General features: G+C 46.4%; 1 protein-coding gene across 1 annotated transcript in view; it reads right to left on the bottom strand.

Moving 5' to 3' along the window:
* Positions 1-21,879, bottom strand: part of PLCB2 (phospholipase C beta 2) — a 492,254-nt gene that overhangs the window by 139,876 nt on the left and 330,499 nt on the right. The window contains exon 16 of the mRNA XM_086937381.1: positions 20,284-20,368. Within this exon, the coding sequence (XP_086793507.1) occupies positions 20,284-20,368 (85 nt within the window). The remainder of the gene's footprint in view (positions 1-20,283; positions 20,369-21,879) is intronic.

Raw genomic sequence — 21,879 nt, forward strand, 5'->3', positions numbered from 1 at the left:
GCGCAGAGGCCGGGCCCGGCAGGCTGCACAATATACAGGGGAACTGGGAACAACAGCCACGGCACTCACGCAAAGAAGACGCCTGCACCTGCTGCACGCACCCCCACCACCTAGCTTGGTTGGTGGTGATGGTACGTGCCCTGGTGGTGACGTGACGCCGGCGTCGCTTGAATCATCCTCATGGGTGACAGTGGTGGGTCCCAGGGCCGTCAATCTGGTAGCCCGCGAAAGCGCTACCAATGACGGCCCTGGACATGATTTTATGGCCAGCCCCACTCACTTTGACGCACTCAGCATGCGCACACGACGTGCAAACGTGACCTGGCACACTGGCTGACTAACTCGGATCGGGCGGCGGGCCGCGTGGGCAGGGGCCAGGCAGGGCTGCAGGCAGGAGTCGGACGACGTCGTTGTGGGGCCCCGTCCTTCTCCTTGTTGAGTCCGTGTGGTTAAGGTAAGAGGCCTGCTTCCGTTCATTCATTCAATCCATCATATTATATTATATTATTATATACACCTAAGTAAAATGGAAAAGACAATGTGTAAATCGAGCAGCTCTGACGGGCTGTGGATTTATGACAATCGTGCTATTTAAAATTCATTGAAATAAAGAGAATTAAAATCATGTACATTGTCTCTGCTTCTCCATGACACATCACAGCCATCTAACCTCGAACCTCCTTCAAAATAAGCCATGAACCAGCCCACCCTTAGGACAGCCCAGCAGCACCTTCGCCCTCCTGTAATGAGCCACCTTTCAACATTCCCGTCCCAACCACCCATAACACACTGATCACACACACGCTGCAACTCGGGTTCTGCATGAGGCACTCCATGTGCATGCAAAGGCTTACCTAAGCTCATTACTTTCAGCACTATTAGGGATGTCTCTATGTCAGAAACCTTGCTCACTCTGTCTGTTTCTAACATTATAGATATGCAGAACCTTCAAGGCTGCAGCATCCAGCACATCCAATGGTTGATTGGAGCAGGAGGACTGACCGCTCATGAGAAGGGGCAAGGAGAGGGGTGGGGGTCCTTCCTTCATTCATGTCTATTCAGGGTACTGAGGGATGCTCTTGAGCCTCAATCATTCATGTATTAATTCAGAAAAGTTTAGTTCTATTCTGACAAAGTACCATACAACTAGTGCAATATACACATGAGTGGAGTAAAAAGCAATCTAAACTCATCAGCAGAGAGCATTTCGCAGAGATGTTCCTTGTAACATTAAAATACAAGGAAACAAATAGCCAGAGCAATACCACAAAGAAGTATCTCCCTGCATACTGATAAATATATAATATAATATGACATTAATTATTCAGTGCCTTCCTTATTTTGACTGCTAGCATTATAAAAGTTCCTAACGTGTGACTAATCAGGGAAGAGGATCACAAAATGAGTTATAAAAAGTGTTGTGACGTCGTCTGAGTGGCAATGGTTTGACAAGGTCTGCAAGCTTTTCAATGCAAACAATTTAATTAGCCCCTAGAATGGCAAACATATTTTCTCACAGTAATTCTGTATCAGCTGTTCTGAACATAGTCAGCAATTTAAACTTTGCAGTCTGTTTAGCTACCCTCTTAAAAAATACAGTCAAATGCATGACACTGTTGTCAGTCCAGTCTCGTTACAAGTCTTACAAGTTTCAGAGTACTTCAGGCCAGGGTTATTTGCATCCCCCTCCCGCCCCACCCCTTACACTCCCCACGATAGCCCATTAGAGTAGCTTCCTGCCCCTCTGTTAGCACATCAAGGAGTAGCTTCCTGCCCCTCTGTGTTCTTTCGCTAAAAACACAGCACTCTTTTCAGCATGATGTTTGTCTTTGTTTACCTTGGGCATGGTAAATGCTCCTTTTGGCCTGAGCCTGACGCCCCCTTGAGATAAATTGAAACCTATCCAGATATGCATGCCCCATAGTTGAGGGTCCCATAGAGGGGGAAGTATGTGAATGATAGTTCCAAACATAACTTTCAACAGAAATGATCTTTCATATTTAACCCACAACTAGTAAATGCTTCTTTCCCATCACAGGTTTCCTCCTTTGATGATGCTAGCTAGTTCCTAAATCAAAATCGTACAAATGGTACACATTCATGCAAATCCCAGCAGAGCTGAACATTCCACTGTTTCTGTACTAGGGAGGAGCACCAGAAATTAAGTCCATTTAGGTATTGTAAAGATCAGTGAAGTTTCCCCCTTCTTTTTCCTTTCGCCAGGCACTACATTTTCAAAATCTCTCAAAAAAGCCTTTTATGTGACAGAAGTGTGATCCGAACCCCTTTCATTTTCTCGTAACCACTTTCTGATGTTTCCACCAAAGGAAGTATATTGCAATGGATGGTTATTTGACAGGGTATGATGTGTATTTTAATTCTGCTAACTACAGTGAAAGGTACAAATACAATTTGTATGGTGTGAGGTGTGTTTTTCTACAGTAAGATGTGGTACATTATGAATAGGGCTTCCGGTTTTATGTTTTTTATTATTTTGGGCATGAAATGTATACTGCTGTTTTCTTGACCCTCTGGTTCCTTTGGAATTTGGGGGCATGTCCAACTAATCATTCAAGGAGACGGCAAGTGTTACTCTCATGGATATTTGCTCACCTGTTTTCCATTCCCTCTACTTTTGTCCATGCTACTGATATCCACATTAGTTTGCTTCACTGATGCCAAATAAATAAGATCAAAAGTCCTGCGAAGTCACTTTCTGTGATGTCACTTGGGAGGGGCCTCACATCTTCCCTTTCGCCCGGGGCCTCAGAAGGCCTAGGACCGGCACTGCAAGTAACAAAATCGGACCCCCTACCTTCCAGCCTCGCGGGGAAACACCCGATGCCCGATATGTCCAGTCCGGTCTTGCCAATACCACACTGAGAATTACCGATATCACGTAGTATAATAATTACTCCTACACTCGATTTGTGAAGAAGTTCCTTTTTCTGAAGGAAACTTGTAACTAGTGCCTTAGTTGTGATTTTGGAGAATTTAAAAACCACAAGGCAGCAACTTTTCCCCAGCTATGGAGAAAGCCGGAAGGTGAGCGGCCTAGAAAGAGGACAGAGTGACTCAGATTCCTTACTAGAACGGAATGAGGCATTAATGACCTTGTTGGAAGCAATCCCAGTCTTTGAATAAGGATTTGATAATCTCCAAGCCCCTGGGATGTCTCAAGAGTCCTCACTTGAATAGTACGAGGCGAGATAATTACTTTTCCAAAGCTGCAGCCAGTGACTGAGCTGCTCTCTGTGGCTTTCGATCAGTATGACTCAGCAAATGGGTTTTATGGAGATTGTTTGATACTGTTCTCATTGACGTCCTTTTTAAGCCCTGTTTCGGGCTAAAATAAGGAGGGCACATTATATGAATAAACTGGCCACCTTTAAGTGCAGGAGCGTGCTCTTGTGTGCTTGTTAATCAGACTGCCAAAACAGAGAACACTTGATGCAGGGTAAATGATTCTATTTAGTTAAATGCAAAACCCTGCAAAAGGTGAGGGCTGGCTTGTTGTGCAGTCTATTCATGTTGAACTTAAATGCATAAATGGGGTTCACTTATGTTGGATTCATCTGGGATTAGAAAGCCACTTATGTCAAGGCCCTGTTGCCACCCACTCCTGTGCGATGGGCCCTGCAGCACTTTTACAGGCACAGTGACTTTCTGCCCACAGATAAATCTGGCTGATGCAATGCAACACCCACCGCCCGAGTGGCGTGGGAAAGCCCCGCTGTATGTGCACCTCCGCTACCTGTTTGCAGCTCTGTCGTTCCCACTCGCTGTGTCTCCAGTCCTTTTACACACCCGAGCTACCTTCCTGGCAAAATAACCCCCAGTTTAATACTATACATTATATGCCGCACCCGAGGTTAAAGGAAACCTCTCAATGTTACCCCACATGACTTCCCACAAGCAACATAAAAGAGAGTAGCTGCAAAGCTGCAAAGGTTGCTTGAGCACAGACCCCTTTATTTTATTTTATTTATTTATTTTATTTAATGCTATTTTCTATAGCGGGAACATTACCCAAAGGTGTCTGAGCGCTTTACATAAGAACCAGTTGAGATACATAAGGACTAAAGGATTACATGAGTTACATAAAAGATACAAACAGAAAAAAATGCAAATGTACAAGTTGTAGAGTCACACAAGGAAGAGATAGAAACAGGAATTTTTTTTTAAATGTACAAGTTATAAAGTCACAAAAGGAAGAGATACGAATGGATATACTGTAAGAGTCACATAGGAATGGTAGAGAGTACAAAGGTCTACTGCATATACTAGTGATTAGAGTTATCTCTATATACATATATATATACAAATAGTAGATTTTCTCAGGTCAAGACCCAAAAAACCAGGAGAGCAGAGTCACATTAAGTGGGGTAGGAGGGGGCACGCAGTCACAGCATCCAGGGCAGGCAGTAACCCCACCACAAGCAGAACACTCTTCAGCCCTATTGAGAGAGGTCTAGGTGGTGAGGAGGGATGCTCAGATGCATGGCCAATAAAAGTCACTTTTGAGCCCATGCTGCGTCAAAACCCTGCACCTGCTTGAAGAAGGCATAAGGATTGACGCAGCATTGCAAAGATAGGGCCCTCCAGAGTATTGCCAGAGCTGCGTCGTGCTTGCCATGCAACTCCAGCAATGCGCCACCTTTACGGCACAGATGCGTCACGCATCTGTGCCATTTTTGCCCCGTGGTGCGCTGCATTGTAATGCGGCGCATCCACGGTGGCAGAGCCCTGACGCACAATAACTGGCGTATCCCTACTGACATGCAAGAATGCGCCACGTATTGTAAATCTGCCCCCCGATGTCTTGGGTCTAGTTCACGCTATATATATATATTAAAAAAAAAACAGGGGAGCAGTAGTCATTGTAGTGATTGAAATGTCAAGGAAGGTACAACTGGGTGACTATACTGGGGAAAAAGCCTCAGTATATCCCAACACTGATTGTGGCTCTGTGACAACAGTAGTATAGTTCAGGCAGTACACTGACCTTCACGGCAACTATGTGAGACTAAGGCTATCAGTGAAGTAAACTCATTTTCTGTGGCACTATCAGCCTTGGTGGTGCCCATGCCATCTTTGGACCATGAGCAATAGTGATCTTTATCTAGTATAAACACTGATGCTGACTTTAGAGTAGAGGTAATGATGGTCACTCCTGGACTCCAGCATTGATGGCATCTATAATGCTGTAGCACCAGTGACCACTGCAGAACACTGACATTAATGGAGACTCCTGGAGTCTGTCATGGATCACAACTGTTAGGAAAAAGACACTAATGGTCACAATGCTTCTGCTAGAACTGGGGGTCTCTAGTTGGCTGAGGTGGGTACCTTAGTCCAAATAGGGACCCTTGCTTCTAATCAGGGAAAGGAGGGACACACTCTTAGATAACCCCCGCTCACCCCCCAGTAGCTTGGCATGAGCAGCCAGGCTTATCTCCAAGGCAATGTGTAAAGTATTTGCAACCACACTCCCAGTAACACAGTGATAACACCACAAATGGACACCACACTGATTTAGGAAAATAGCGGTATCTTTATCAAGAAGAAATACGATGAGACCAAACGAAAAATAATATCCAGCATATGCGTATTGGTAATATTTCACAGGGCCGATTATTAGGGTTATTAGGCCAACAATCACTTGTAGATTCTTGTGGTATTAATGAGCAGTTCACGATGATCTAATGCAGTCCTAATGCAATGCTAAGCAGTTTGTAATGTAGAAATAAGACAGTCCTTAATGCAAGTACTAATGCAGTACACAACACAGGAACAATACAGTTCATAATGCAAGAATGATGCAGTTCTTAATGCAAGAATAATGCAGTTCTTTACACAAGAATAAGGCAGTTCTATATGCAAGCATAAGGCAGTTTGTAATGCAAGAAATAATGCAGTTCGTAATGCAAGAATAATGCAATAAGCCAATATGCACGGTCAGTTCGGGCCCCACTAGGCCCCAACAACAGAGACAACAGTCTTAAACTTAAAGGAGCATCCCCATACTGCTGGGCAGGTATGGACCACTCGGGGAGAGAGTACAGAGCACTCCTGTACTCCTCCTGCATGCCTCCCCAGGCCACACACGCTTCGGCCTCCCGACCGGAGTCCAAGCCTTACCTGGGGGTGCGCTGCCTCTCTCTCTCTCTCCCCACTCATCGGACGTCCTGCTGGGCTGTCCCGATGACGTTGCAGCTCCGTTGCTAGAAGACGCTATAGCCAGACGGGTTACGGCGCTGTCTTCTCCTTCTTTGACGATCTTGGGTAGATTCCTCTTGGCGAACAATGATCACGATCCCTTCCATCTTGCAGCTTACTTAGCTTCAAGAAGTCCTTTAGCACTTTGCGGCTTGGGACGGTGGCAGCGATCCTTACTTACAGCTTCAGTTACGATGGCGGCTCGGGCCGCAAACAGCAATGCAGCAACTTGGGTGATGTTTCACGCCCCGGGGGCAATGCTGTCATGGGACACCGCGTAAAACGCACCACAGACCACACAGCAGTTTCAGGCATGCAATAGCACATGCACCAAGCGTCGCTGAGACACAGTTGTAAACTTTGATGTTCCTGAGTTTCCACACCAGGGGACATGATCTCCTCGGGCCCTTGGAGACAAGTTACTTCAGGACTCAGCAAGCAGCAAAGTCCTTTCAAGCAGGGTGACACAGCACAAAGCAAAGTCCCTTGTCCTCACCTTAGTCAAATCAGCAACCTGCAGGTCAGCCCCAGAACACACAGCAAGGGCAGTCCTTCTCTTCAGTCACTTCAGCTGTTCTTTTTTGGCAGAGATTCCTCTTGATCACAAAGTAGTATCAATCCTTTTTCAGTCTTGAGTGCAGTCTTGAATTCAGGGGTTTCAGCTCTCACATTTATACAGCTAAATGCCGTTGAAGTCTTTGTGTTCAGGGGCTCTGAGCCCGGTCCAAACAAGATCTGGGTGTCTTCCTGCCAGTGCACACCTTCTTTCTCTGATAGTGAAGGTCTGGACCCAAGACGCTCTGCAGGAGGTAGAGCCATTCTTTTGTGGCAGCAGCACAGCTCTCTTCCCAACAAAGGGGCTACTCCTCCCACCACACCAAATGCAGGCCGGCTTGTTGCTGTACCATCTACTCCTCCCTGGTGTCAGGACACTTCCCAGACCCTGTCACATCCAAACCAAGAAAGTCAATACACAACCAGGCAGAGGCACGCAGGATGGTTAGGACAAGAAACCAGCCACTTCTAAAAGTGTGATTTCTAAACACACAATTTAAAAACCATCTTCACTAAAAGATGTGTTATGAAATTCTGAGTTCAGGCACACTAAACTCCAACTCTCCATCTTATACCTATGGAAAGATATGCTGGAAACATGTGACACAGTATTCCCCATTCCGTTCTATGGGCAAAATGGCCTTACATCAGTGGAAAACTAATTTGGCAGTATTTCACTGTCAGGACATGGTACACACCTCAGTACATGTCCTACCTTTCACATACACTGCACCCTGCCCTGCGGGGCTACCTTGGGCCTACTATAGGGGTGTCTGATGTGCATTAAAAGGGTGGTGCACTTGTCAGGACAACAAGGCACTTAACAAACTGTGTGCAGGCACTGCAGTGGCAGGCAAGAGATCTCTTTTTCGAGCTACATGTGTGGGTGGTACAATTAGTGCTGCAGGCCCACTAGTAGCATTTGCATTACCAGCCCTGGCACACCTAGTGCACTTCACTAGGGACTTTACTAGTAAGACAAACAAACCAATTACAGGGAGCACTTGCACTTTGACACTGATCAGCAGTGGCAAAGTGCCCAAAGCATCTAAGCCAGCAAAACGAAATCCATCACAGCATCAAAAATAGAGGAGGTAGAGGCAAAAAGTCAGGGGTAACCACGCCAAGACATGCCAGGTCCTACAGCTTCTTTGCTCTTTAATGTGCCATGCTCACTGACAGCCACTCTGACACACTAGCACTGAAAGCTTTAACACTCAAGCCTGTAAAAAGTCATCTCATTAAAGATCTGGTTGGATAGTCATTGCTGCATTTGTTGTTTCACTCAGTGAGTCACTTTGGTTCACATGGGTTCTTGGTAGAGTAAGAAAGGGCCTCCTTTTGCGTAGGAGGTCAAACCCCTATTGAATGGACTGTGGACTGATGCTGTGGCTAGTGCAGTGGTGGACTGCTGTCCAGTCCCCAGTGTATAATCTCTCAGGATTTTATAAAACATTAACAGCTAGCCCGCAGTAAGTCAAAATATTTTTTAAGGTTGAACTCCAAGATGGCCCAAATATAAGACAGTAAGTTAACGCGGATGATATTTTTACACACCAGCCCTCTGGTTCAATCAATCAATCAATCAGTGACACTTATAAAGCGCGCTACATACCCGTAGGGTCTCAAGGCGCTGGGGAGGGGGGGTGCCGCTACTGCTCGAACAGCCAGGTCTTCAGCTTCTTCCTGAAGGAGAGGTGGTCTTGGGTCAGGCGCAGGTCGGACGGGAGGGAGTTCCAGGTCTTGGCGGCCAGGTAGGAGAAGGACCTTCCTCCTGTAGTCGCTCTTCGGATGCGGGGGACGGCGGCGAGGGCGTGGTTGGCTGATCGGAGGTGGCGTTTGGGAGCGTAGAAGTTGACTCGGCTGTTGAGGTAGCTCGGGCCTTGGTCGTGTAGGGCTTTGTGTGCGTGGGTGAGGAGGCGGAAGGTGATTCTCTTGTTGATGGGAAGCCAGTGAAGGTCTCTCAGATGTCCGGAGATGTGGCTGGATCGTGGGATGTCGAGGATGAGTCTGGCTGAGGCGTTTTGGATCCGCTGGAGTCTCTTCTGGAGCTTGGCGGTGGTCCCGGCGTAGAGGGCGTTGCCGTAGTCCAGTCGGCTGGTGACGAGGGCCTGGGTGACGGTCTTCCTGGTCTCTGAGGGGATCCACCAGAAGATCTTCCGTAGCATGCGTAGGATGTTGAAGCACGCAGAGGAGACGCTGTTGACTTGCCTGGTCATGGAGAGGGAGGAGTCCAGGATGAAGCCCAGGTTTCGTGCATGGTCTGTCGGTTTGGGTGCGGTGCCCAGGGCGGGAGGCCACCAGGAGTCGTCCCAGGCGGAGGGTGAAGAGCCCAGGATGAGGACCTCCGTCTGGTTGCACGTGTTGTGATATTTGAACAACATCACTCATTGTGCACGAAGACATGAATGCATGGCTGCTTTGTACAGCAAACTTGACAGTGCTTTGGTTTTTTCTCACGCAAAAAAACTGCCAGAATGACTGTCAAACATTAAGTTGAATGTGGGGGGCAAATTCATAATATCTTTACATGACATGCTTATAGCACACTTTGTATTAACTACAGGCTGAGACCACGTCTGTACCTCTATGACGAGCCTTGTTTTCTGTTTCATTGATATTTTCATTTATTTCCCGATTTATTTCTTATTTTTCAGATTGAAACACAGGATGCATTGTTAAATACACCCCCTGGTGAAGGACTCCTGCGCGAAATGCATCAGGGTTTGTTGATGAAATAAAAGGAAGAATTATTAATGTTATAAAGTGAAATTTGTTTTCTTGGTTCTTAGATCTGGATATTGACATCGAAGACTAGGGGTGAGGCTTTTTTTGTTGTATATACCTAAGCACCCATTTTTATTGTCTGTGCTCCTATCTGTGACCCTGGAGTCTTGGAATTTAGAACTGTGATCGTTTGACATTGTTTTCTAAATCACAGAACATAGGGAAACACAAAGCTGCGGATAACCTCAGTGCGGCTTCAAGATAAAAAAAAGCCAGTCGGGGATTGAAAGCTTCACAGACATGTACTTTAAGTAATACATGTAATTTGAGTATTATAGACAACTTGATATAAAAAGTTGAAGCGATATTAAACCCCCAGAATGCAGTAAAATTGATAGTTAGCGACAAACCTATAGCAAGCAAACATATTTATCAATAATGGACTGAAAGCTATTAAAATGAGAGGCAAGCAGACTACTGCATCAATGTCATAAAACGCCACTATAGAACAAAATGGATTCTGGGCAGTGGAGTCCCCAGTGAAGAGTGACCAAGAGGAACTGCTCTAGAAAGTCTGAAATTGATGTTGATATAACTTCGTCAAATACCACTTCAGGCTTCTCCTGCTGGAAGCTTTTGAGCTCCATAAAAAAAAACGTCCAAAGGTAGAATTATTAACAGAACGAACGTATAAAAAGTATCTGGCCAATGATGACAGTATGGCCGAGGCAAAATTTGAATTTTCAAACCAACATCTTCAGCGAGACCTGATCCAGAAACTATCTGGTTTCGAGAGGACTTTATCAATAGAGCCCTCAACCTTGCGGTGCAGGAAGATTTCCAACTTCCATAAAAAAAACTAAGGGGCAAATGTATGACAGTTTATAACTCTTTTTATTAGTGCAGGTGATCTCAGTGGTCAGTACATATCTATAAGCAGTATTATCACAGTGTTACATCGTCAGGAGCACACACAAAATACCATTGTCAAGGCAAAAGGGCTCAAGATGGAAACATTATACACCATGTTAGGGGGTCAGCGGTTCATCAAGGGAAGGGATCAGGGGGAGTTCACATAGATTCCCACGGAATTCGTTCCACTTTGACCAGATCGCTATCCATTTCCGGGGGCAGCCCCAAGCTCCATAGACTGTCTTTTCCTGCAGCATACACCATTCCATGTCCTTTCTCCATGCACTAAGCTTTGGAGGTGCTGCTGCCCCCCACATTCGAGCTATGTTGCTCTTAGCTATCATCAGTTGTCTCTAGACCGTCAGTTTCCCACTTCCGCCTGAGTTCGAGTAGGGGGTCAGGTGTGTGGTGTGTGAGTTTCTTGTATGTGAGGGAGATGGCCTTGTCCTGTAAGAGACCGTCCAGGAGTCTGTCCTCCAGGGGAGAGGATTCGGGAAGTGACGTTCCGTGTGGAATGTTTGCAAGGAGCGAGTGTTGCGCCTTCGCATATCGAAAAAACTCTGTTTGTGCTAGTTCATACGTCTGCTGCAGTGAGGCAAATAATACCATTCCTTTTGGTCCCCATAGATCCTTGATGCAGGAGATCCCAATCAGGTCCCAGTTTCTGAACCCTTTAGTGCGACCTAATGCACCTAGCTTCTCCGAAACCCAGAGCGGAGTAGCCAGCGTCAATCTGTTTGCCCATCCCAGAATGCTTACAATATGCCAAAGTTTGACCGAGCGTTTTGTGGGCCCAGTGAGGGGGTATTTATTAGGTGTAGAGTAAAGAACTGTCTCGAAATTCCCAACTGGGAGGAGCCATCTATCCATCCCATAGCCAGGATTGTCCCCGCCGCAGTAAGTGCCCTAGTTGATAGCCGAGAGGTGGGCCGCCCAGTAATATTTCCTGATATCAGGAAGTGCAATTCCCCCCTCGTACCTCCCCAGTGTAAGCTTATGGAGTGAGATACGTGGCTTCCCCGCCCACAATAGATCCCTCTGGGTGGTCTCGATTTCTTGGAAGTACTTGTGTGGGACTAGGTCCGGGAAGTTCTGGAGGGCGTATAAGAAACGCAGCAAGATCATCATGTTAAAATGAGCTGCCCGGTCCAATAGGGACAGCGGGAGCTTCTTCCAGGTGGCAGTGTCCCTTTTGACCCTCTGTAGAGGGGGTAGGAGATTCCTCTCATATCGAGCTGTCAAGTCGGTGTTGATCAACATCCCTAGATATTTAAACCCCTCTGTGACTATTTTGATCGGACAGCCTCGGGGTACCGTAGGGGGAGTGCCATGTAAGACATAGAGCAATGATTTCCTCCAGTTAATACTGTATCCGGATTTTCTCCCGAAACTAATAGAAATGTCTAAGACCACCCTGAGTGATTTGTATGGGGAGACAAGGTAAAGGAGGATGTCATCCGCGTATAGCGAAATCCGGTCCTCCCACCTATCAGCCCACTTAAACCCTCGTATTGAGCGTTCCTGCCGAATCCAGGCCGTGAGCGGCTCTAGGGAGAGGGCGAATAGCAGAGGAGAGATGGGGCAACCCTGTTGCATCCCTCTCTCCAACGTGAATACATCCTAGATCTTATTGTTTGCTACACCAGGGCTAATGGCTCAGCATAGAGAAGTCCCACCCATCTGATGAAATTTGTGCCAAATCCCAACTTTTTGAGGACCGCTCATGTATGGCCATTCAAGTGTGTCAAATGCCATAGTGGCATCTAGAGAGACCACCACTGCATCTTCCTGGATCGTGTAGGAGCGTCCCAGTACCCCATGGAGACGTCGTAGGTTAAGAGCGGTATTGCAGTGTGGCATAAAGCCTGACTGGTCCGGGTGAATCAATTTGGTAAGAACCGGTTGGATCCTGTTTTCAAGCAGTTTCGCAAGGATCTTGGGTTCTGCGTTAAGCAGTGAGATCGGCCAGTGAGATCAGCCTGTAGGAGGCACACATCTCTTTGGGTTTCCCCTCCTTTGGGATGGCCACTATCGTGGCTATACGTTGGTCTCTCGGCAGTTTCCCTAGTGCTTTGCTATCCTCAAACATACGCTTGAGGTGTGTACCCAGGCTGTCGGGTTTGAGCTTGTACAGCTCAATCGGAAGACTGTTAGGCCCCAGGGCCTTTCCAGACCTAAGGTCTGTGATCGCCTTGGCCAGCTCTTCCGCAGTGAGCACACTCTCCAAGGCCTCTCGATCCGCATCGAAGAGGATAGGCATCTTAATGTCGTCCAGGAGCGCGGAGGAGTCCTCTTTGATAAACCCTATTGAAGTGTGATGTGAATTCTCGCACTACCTCCTGAGGCTCCGTCAGGAGGGCACCCGACTTGTCTCTGAGCTCCACCACTACCATCTGCGCTTTTTGTTTTTTGTCCAGCCAGGCTATTAATTTACCCGCTTTATCACACTGATCATACATACGGCCATCCCTGTCTCTCAATAGGCTCTTAGCAGCGTCTGTGGCAAGTGCCCTGCACTCAGCCGCCTTGAGCTGCATCTGGTGCAGAGCCGCCGGTTCATCCGTTACCCGTGCTATCACCTCCAGTGCGAGAAGGTCACGCTCGAGAGTGGGTGTTTGATTTTCTTTTTTCTTGCGCTGCCCTGCAATTGCAGTGAGGGCTTCTCCCCTGATTACAGTTTTGAATGCTTCCCACAGGGTTGTAGGGGAATCCACCGTCCCTTCATTATCTTGGAAGTAATGTTCGATAGAGCAAGTCATCCTCATTTTGGTCTCTGGGTTGTGAAGGAACCAAGGATTTATGGGCGCAACACAACCAACCTTTCCTTCCCCAATAGTGACTTGAGCCCATATGGGGGAGTGGTCTGATATACCCAGTGGCAGGTGTTCAATCTCTTGGATGTTAGTGTCATGCTGTAGGGGCATGAGGATGTAATCTATTCTGGAGAAGGTGCGGTGTGGGCCCGAAAAGAATGTGCGCTGATGTAGATTTGGGTGGTGCACGCTCCAAAGATCTACCAAACCAAATGCTTCCAGAAGGTTGGACAGCCACATATGCCCTGCGCTGATGTCTTGAGTTGGGTGTCTATCCAGTTCTCCCGACACTACAGCCTTAAAGTCTCCCCCCCAGAAGAAGCTGCCTCTCGGGGAGGGAAAGGAGAAGTTTGCCCAGGTCGAGGTATGATTGAGATTGAAGACCGGGTGGGATATACACCGTCACTAAATTTAGCATTCGTCCCTCCCATTTCCCGGATAGTACTGCATAGTGTCCTAGAGGTTCTGTCTCTGTGTGTTCAATGGCGAGTGGAAAATTTTGGTGCACCAGAATGCCCCCCTTCGGGATCCTGAAGTAAAACCGGCATGTGTCACCGTAGTGTAGCCCCACCTGTTAAGAGTGTGACAATTATTACCAATAAGGTGCGTTTCCTGTAGTAGGACAACATCTGGGAGGTGGCGTTTAACAAATTGGACGACTATACCGCTTTTAAGTTTGTCCCCCAGCTCGTCAATGTTCCAACTGAGAACCTTTAAACTCTTATCCCACCTTGTAGCCATCTTCGGAAGAAATTTCTTTACACGCTCCATGACACCTGCAACACCGTACCATATCACAGTTACATTTCCTGCCCGACCTACTCACCTCCCCCCCCACACACTACCAAACATAAGTGAACAACAACTGAACTGTTCACCCCCGCCTCCTCCCCACCCTGCTACCCTACCATGTAGTTTTAGAACGACCCACATCCCCAACCAGCAGAGCGCCTTTCGTTCGCCCCATGAAAAAAGGGAGAGAGGAAGAAGACCCCCGTCCTCCCCCAGGTTAACTATAAGTTGGGGAAATGCACAGGCCCCACCTCCGGCCGTTGGAGGCCCGTCCCCGTACATAAAGTATCCTGCCAGGCATGTGCATTATCTCTGCGGACAGGGCTGTGCAGCACCCATCACCTGTCCCGACCATCATAAAATAATGGTACTGGCCCGCAGGGACCGCAGGATCATTCCAAAGGTACAGTTCAGGCCGTGTAAGTAGGAAGGCGTCCGAAGCTCCTGATATCTAAGTCTGAGGCATCCCAGTGGTGCCTAGCAACCTCTCCGATTGGCGGGTGCCGCCCATAGATCCGCCGAACCAAAGGAATTCATTTCACGTTACTTCAAAATTAGTAGAGGTCCGTAGGAGCAGTCGTCTCCGTCCGTGAGGGCTCCTTAAAGTCTCTGCACTGTCCTTGCCCCGGACCTGCTGAATCTGGAGCACCAGGAATGCTGACTCCGCCTGTCGGTGTCCGATCTTTCATCCGCCGATCCCGGTGACTTAGCATTAGGTTCTCTCCACTCATCTCCCTTTGCAGTCGCCTGTGTCTGTGACGGAGAGTTAAATCCATCCAGCTACTCCTGTGCCTCCGATGGGGTGGTGAAGAAGAGAGATTTTCCTCCCGTCAGAATCTTCAGCTTTGCGGGAAAGAACATCATTAATTTGATTCCCTATTGTCGGAATGCCGCTTTCACCACGTCGAAAGAACGCCTCTCTCGCTGTACTTTGAGAGTGAAGTCCGGGAAGAACCTAATTGTCATGTTTTCATATTGGAGGTCCCCGAGCACCCTGTCGGCCTGCAGGATGGCGTCACAATCCCTATAGTTATGGATTTTAGCGATGATGGTCCTCGGTGGTGCCCCCGGCTTGGGTATTGGTGCGCGGTGCACCCTCTCAATAGAAAACATGGTTGAGTGCCGTTTCGGTTTCAGGTAGGTTAAGATCAAGTCCTCGAGAAAGAGGACCATGCTGGGCCCTTCGGACCCCTCCGGAACTCCCACCACCCGAATGTTATTCCTGCGGGCCCTCCCCTCCTGGTCCTCGAGCCACAGGGCAACTTGGCAGTGTTGGTACATCAGGTCATTGACCCTCTGTTCCAGCTTTTTTGAGGAGGCCTGAAGTTCCCGGATGTCAGACTTATTGGCTCTTGTCTTGTCTGAAGTTTTGTTGAGGTCGGCGTGGTCCTCAGGCCTTGCCTCGGTCCTCCGGTATTCAGAGGGGTGACCCCCGACGTCTTCCGGGTGTATGCCCGCCTTACTTCCCACCATCAGAAGCCACCGATCGTGTAAGTCCTGCGAGAGTAGTGGAGCTCTCCCCACCGGGGTGGGTGCCGGCCTCAGGTGTCACCGCCTAAGGCCTGCCAACTCTGCCAGCCTCCGCGCCCGCTGGAGCAGGCCACCTCACTCATCCACTCTTCAGGCCGCACCTCTGCCCCATAGGGGTCGGGCCCCTCTCCTCCCCAGCTCCCGTGGGGTCAATCCATGCTGCAGCCACAGGGGGTCTCACCGCCACTTCTTAGCGCTTCCCAGGGCCAGCGGGCTGAATTTCAAATTGCACAGCCTGTTGCAGCCTATCGGACGAGGGCCCACCGCAACTGGCAGCCGCCCAGCAGTTCAGAGGCCGCACTGTCCCCGGCAGTCCTCCCGTGCCAAAACCGCACCAGTGCTCGGGCCTGCGGCGGCAGCGAGAGCACCGCTAGGCAGGGGGTAAAGCAACGAGCGTGCCGGAGCGGGGGTCCTCCACTCACTCTCTCCTGACGGTTACCAGCACTCGTAAACACTGCCTGTGTGATGGTGGACGGATTTAAGGGGATTTTTGGGCTCGGCTCTGGCAGAGCTCTGTTCTCAGACGGCCATCGTCGTTGGCACCAAGCCACGCCCCCATGTATGACAGTTTATAGCGGTCGCAAACAGAGAATCAGGCCGTTTGCCGCCGCTAACTGTACTGACCCTATGTTGTGACTCAGTAACCTATTACAGATGTGCATAATAGGGTTTGCGAGTTGCTATTAGGAAGGGGTGTGAGAAAGACGTCCCATCCTAATGTGAGTCTCAAGGGAATGAACAATTGTTTTGCGACCGGAATGAGGTCGCAAAACAATCGAAGTTTACCGCCTATTTCAAGTAAGTGGTAAGCCAATCGCAGACCCTTTCCCCTTTGTGACTGCCAGCGGAAACGTTATTTAAGAGCAGGCAGTGGTCCCATGGACTACTGCCTACTCTTAAAAAATGAAACAGATATGTTTTCTTTTTCTTTTTGGAACACATCCTGTTTTCCTTCAAGAAAAACGAGCGGCATTAAAAAAAATTGTTTGATTGAAAAGCAAACACCGACTTGGTGGTCTGCTTTCTACAGCAGGCCACAATTTCTGTGTTATTGCCCATTCCCAATGGGTCACAGAAAATTGTGACTTGCCTCATGAATATTGATGAGGCAGGTCCATTGCGACCCCATAGGAAATGGCTAATGTGTCTGAGACACATTAGTACATTTCATTTTGGGAATGTCTAACTGTGATCACAATTAGAGACTCGCAAAATTAAATGGTTGTACATGTGGCCCTAAGGACCATATTTAGAGGTAGGTGGATGGGATACTCGATCACAACCATGGTGGATTATCCTGTCCTCCGTAATGCAAATGCCTTATAGCCTAGGACATTTGTAATACGGCAGACCGCTTATAGGCCATGTTTGGGCTACCTATCCCATCCGCCAAACTCTAGCTAAGGCCCTAAGTCAAAGCATAAAAACTGTGACCAGGACAACCCGCTTGGTGCATCTGACTTCCACTCCATTGCAGTCAGTCTGATATTACACCTAGGTCAAACTCAACAGTGATTCCTGATTGGTGCTTTACTTTTTCTTGGGTCCTTTTGCCTTAAAGCTTCAAAAATTCTCTGCTCCCCCTTATTGCATTTTAGTCATTTTGGTGTTATTTTTCTTCATACATTTTTTTCAATTTTTAGAAATTGGTTGTGGGATTTTTATTGAGTTTTGTTTTGACATTTGGACTGTTTTAGTTTTGCTAAATATTTTGCACATTTTCCTAAATTAGGCCTGTCTGCTCTGTGCTATAGCTACCAGTGGCTAAGCCCAGGTTTAAATTATTGAAGCTGTTTGACTTGCCAGTTTCTGGGGGACTTATTACTTGGATGGGACTCATATCCAACCCAACTAATAACCCATTTTATTACAAGTATTTAGTACGGGACAGTGCCACTGTTGCATTTATGGGGTATGACTGTGGTACTGATGGCCACTATTTATATAATGGTTCTGATACTAGGGCACCATTAGGGTCACATTAGTGTTTCATAATTAGGGGCACAATTAACAAAAACTTTTGTGGTCACTATTGGAAATTACAGTTTTAATACCAAGCCCTGGGGAACAGAATCAATATTTGCAGAATTTGTATCCTCCAACTGTGGGTTATCAACCTACTTAGCAAAATATATTTTCGCAGTAATATGTTTAATAAAGGAGTGGGAGAATGGGTGTTCACAGGGGCGTGGCCATAGAGAGAGATGTGAGAACCGACACAGTTGTAACTTTTTTGGTATCACAACATTTCCAATGTCTTTTCACACACTATTTGGTCCTGAAAAGGATTTACATGTGGAAATAAAGTGAAAAACAGGTCCCAGACACCTCCCATGTGTTGTATGTATGAGAAGCCATTTCTCCACAAAGAAAATATTTTTCATAAATTCAGATGCACATTTCTGTATTTTTTTCCATCGGATTGTCCACACTGCAGACAATTCATAAGAGAAATTATTGGGGTGTAGGAGTAAGCCTGAAAATCTATGACTTACATAGATGCCTGAGGCACTCTGCCTGTAAATGTGTGATAACCAAAAGAAGGAAATGTACACCAATTATAGTTGAAATGATGTTTATATTTCTTCTTGTGTTTATGAATTTAACCATATTGGCCTAGTGAATCTATACTGGTTTACTATATAGGTTCTTGCTTGAAAGGCAGTTAATTGTGGTGATACTGGCATCAATATTGATATTCATGTTGCAAAGACATGCTACCACGGACTAAAACTGACCCATATAGTGGGCTCTCTGATATATAAGTATGCTTATAAGACAGTTTATAGTTCACTTCTTAAAATAAAGACTTACTGAATCACTGTCTTGCAATGTGTATTACATTTGATCTGCATTTTACCACATTGCAGGCACTGCTTGCACACCTGCTAAGAATTGTTGATGTAGTCTTAATTTCAACACAACAGTTTATAGGCATTTTATTATGACATCTGTAACGTATATATCTTATCTATATTTGAACTAAAGCGCTTACATAATTAAAACAATGCAACTACTGTACATTTAAACTTCTTTAGCAGGGGCGGCCTTAGTCATGTGCAAGCTGTTCACCAGTACAGGGCCACCAAACCCCAGGGGCCACCACGGCAATATATCCTTAATATAATAATCCTCTGAGGATGGATACATATTTGCGTGTTCACACTTCCAAACACCCTGACCCCCCCCCCCCCCCCTCTTCATTGGTCTCTGCGCTCCGCCCAGACCCCTCTTCCGGGGCCCCTTACCTACACTCCCTGCCCACGGCCGTCATGAGCCTAGAGCCGCCCCTGTCTTTAGGTGTTTCCAGATCTAGAAAAAAGAGCAGAGGTGTATGTACGAATTTCTCTGTATTAATTACCCAACATATCTTTTATAAATGTACTTGCTCAATTAAAAACGTTCTAAAGTAAACAACCCCAAGCTCAGATAATAACTTTCTGTAGTAAACAACGCCAGCCCCCCTAAAAGTTGGAGTTTAAGCTCAATTTGAAATATCTGAGGCTAGTGCCAAATGTGGCTTTACTGAGATGTAGACCTATAAAAATTCCAAAGTGATAAGCTCGAAAAGTGATGAGTGTGCCCAGAGGAGCGTCAATAGGCCTCTATGAACTACTGAAACCAGAGTGAATTTCCTGTCTGGTGATCCTGTCCCAGCAGTTCGTGCTGGACTGTGGACTGTGCTCTGTATGGAGTGGCATTGTGGGAAAGAATGATGGAGCCATATGTGGTCTGAGTAATTACAAGTGGCTGCAATCTTGCTGTTCACCCATCCTTTTTTGATCTTCTAAGTGAGAAATGCTCATTTAAACAGGTATGCCTTGATTGGGTTATCCGTACTCACTTTGCTACCGGAGTCCATCTGGAACACGCTGAGAAGGCCCAAAAGGCCAAAACTGTTCCGAAATTGCTTGTGTCCTCATCTGGAGGTGATCTGACCCCACATTTCAAGATGAGTTGGACCAAGACTGGTGTACATTTGGATTGTCAGTGTGTACAGTGGTTTAATGGGCAAAAAATGATTAATTACCAGTGGCTGATTAATTCAAGCATACCACTCATCACCTTTTTGTTTTCTGAGACACGCTAATTGTAACAGATATGCCTAGACTTGGGTCCTGTGCTCACTGTAACTACGAATCAAATAGCAAAACTCTGAGGAGGCCCAAAAGTCCAAAACGAGTGAGAGGTATTTGTGTTCCTGCTCAGAGGGAACCTGGCCGTGCAGTTCAGGCTAGAACAAAAACCAAATACAAATCCACTTACCTTTTGGCAGCCAGCTGTCTCTCCCTTTGGTTCCTTCGGCTGCCTTCTCCTCTGCTTCCGTAGCACAAGGAAGCACACAGGCTCCCTACCCTAATCCAATCACATTGCTGCAATGCACCAATGTGATAGGTCTGAGCACCATGGTTTGGTGCTCAGACAGGGACTGGGAGGCTTTGCATGTTTCTTACCAGGCTGTGTAAAGCAAGTCTGGTGAGGAAGATGCAAATTGCGCATAACCGCTTGCAGTCATGCCCACTTGGAGTGAGTAAATCACTCCTCCACCGTAAGCCCCACCCTGCCATAACTGAGTCCGTAGGTTATTATCATTTTAATTTTTTGTTGCACTGCTCCTTAAAACAGTGGGGCGACACTCCTCCGCCTGAGAGGAGGAGCCGCCTCTGGGCTCCATTATTTTCTTAGCAAAAGCAAAGCAGAAATAAAAACATCAAATCCAATGAAAAAAGGATACTCGACAAACTGTACTGGGAACTTGGTGAGGAGATCATACGCCTTCGTTTCAACAAAGGATGAGATGACAAAACTCCGATTCTTCTCTACAAGTCAGGAGACAGAAGCAATAGTGGGGAGAGAGGCAACATACCAAGATCAATGTCTTAAAAGCAATCCATTGGGACAAAGATGATTGCCAGGTGTAAAAAAAATTCATTTTTGCACCCGCTGTAAAGTAACAGTAACGTTTTTATGGTATGTATCCAACTGTGAAGGTATCATTCTTTTTGCTACAAAATCTTTCTAGCAGCGTGAAAGCCCAACATATTGTGCTTTATGTAATGTGCAAGATTTAACAAGATTGAGAAAACGTGAAAAATACAAAAAAAGCAAATTATTACAGGTATAGAAATTATTTGATAGCATTGTAATTTCTTATAAAGGCCAATAACAGCTCTCTCTATCATATTATTGTGGCATCCTCTATCTTAAGTAGCTTCCCTAACATTGTCATAAAGTCTAATGTATCAATGTTTAGGTCTTCAGAGTCGTTCTTGACCAGCAAATGTTTAATAAAAATACCTTTAAAAATCTAATACCTATTTATTCTGTAGATAAATACACCTTAAGGTCCAATTTAGAGGAAATATTCACTTGTCAACAATTAAAAATTTTGAATAGCTCTTTCAAGGAGTCGGATGTGAAGAATTTGTGTTTGTTTAATACCTTATCCATTAATGGACGAGCAGTTATATGGTCAAGGACGTAACTTAATATAGCTGTTGCTAGACTTGAAAATAATGTCTATGAAAATTATACATATCAATAAATATTTTTCTCTATTTGAATTTGCAAGTATATTGCTGCATCCCAGATTACAACGCAGAGATAGATAATAAATTAGAATTGCCGACCTCTACTTTTGAGTCAGCAATACATTAAACACAGCCTTCTCACAAAGCCAACACTTTGAATAGAACCTGTATTTAAGTTTTCGAACAGGGCACATTTGTTGGGGTCAACAGCTAGAGGATTAATTTTTCTTGGCCCGTTCTATCAGAAATATTTCTATTGAACATCTTTCCTTGGTGCAACAAACAGGAACAATTTATAGTCAATTTTATTCTTGTGTAGCTATTGGTAGAAGCTGTGCAGTGAGTACCTCATTCCACAGTTTACAAAGCGTCATTTATTAGGTTATTTTCTATAGGTGCACGTTGACTGCTAGGTGATGAAAACAGGAATAAACATAAAGCACTGCAGCAGGTATACAAAACAGACAAAACAGGAGCTGATAGACGCTAAGGGCCTGATTTACATAGAGCCTCTGTACTCGTGGCAGAGGCCCTGTAGTCGTGGAAGAATCCCCATGCTCGGGACAGACTCTCCCCTTTGAGAATTCTCATTGCGGAGATTCCACCCTAAGGGCCTCATTATGATATTGGGTGGAAACTTTCTGCACAACACGGTCTCGGATCCTGAACCGACCGACTCGTGGTTCCGCCCGACTGATTACTATGCGACCAAACACTGTTGTGTTTACGTCCCATTGTTTCCTAAGGGAGCTCATTTTCCGGCTGAAACATGGGCTACTATGGGAGAATGGGGTGTGTGC

This window comes from Lissotriton vulgaris, chromosome 9 (assembly GCF_964263255.1).
Source record: "Lissotriton vulgaris chromosome 9, aLisVul1.2, whole genome shotgun sequence".
NCBI classification, from domain to species: Eukaryota; Metazoa; Chordata; class Amphibia; order Caudata; family Salamandridae; genus Lissotriton; species Lissotriton vulgaris.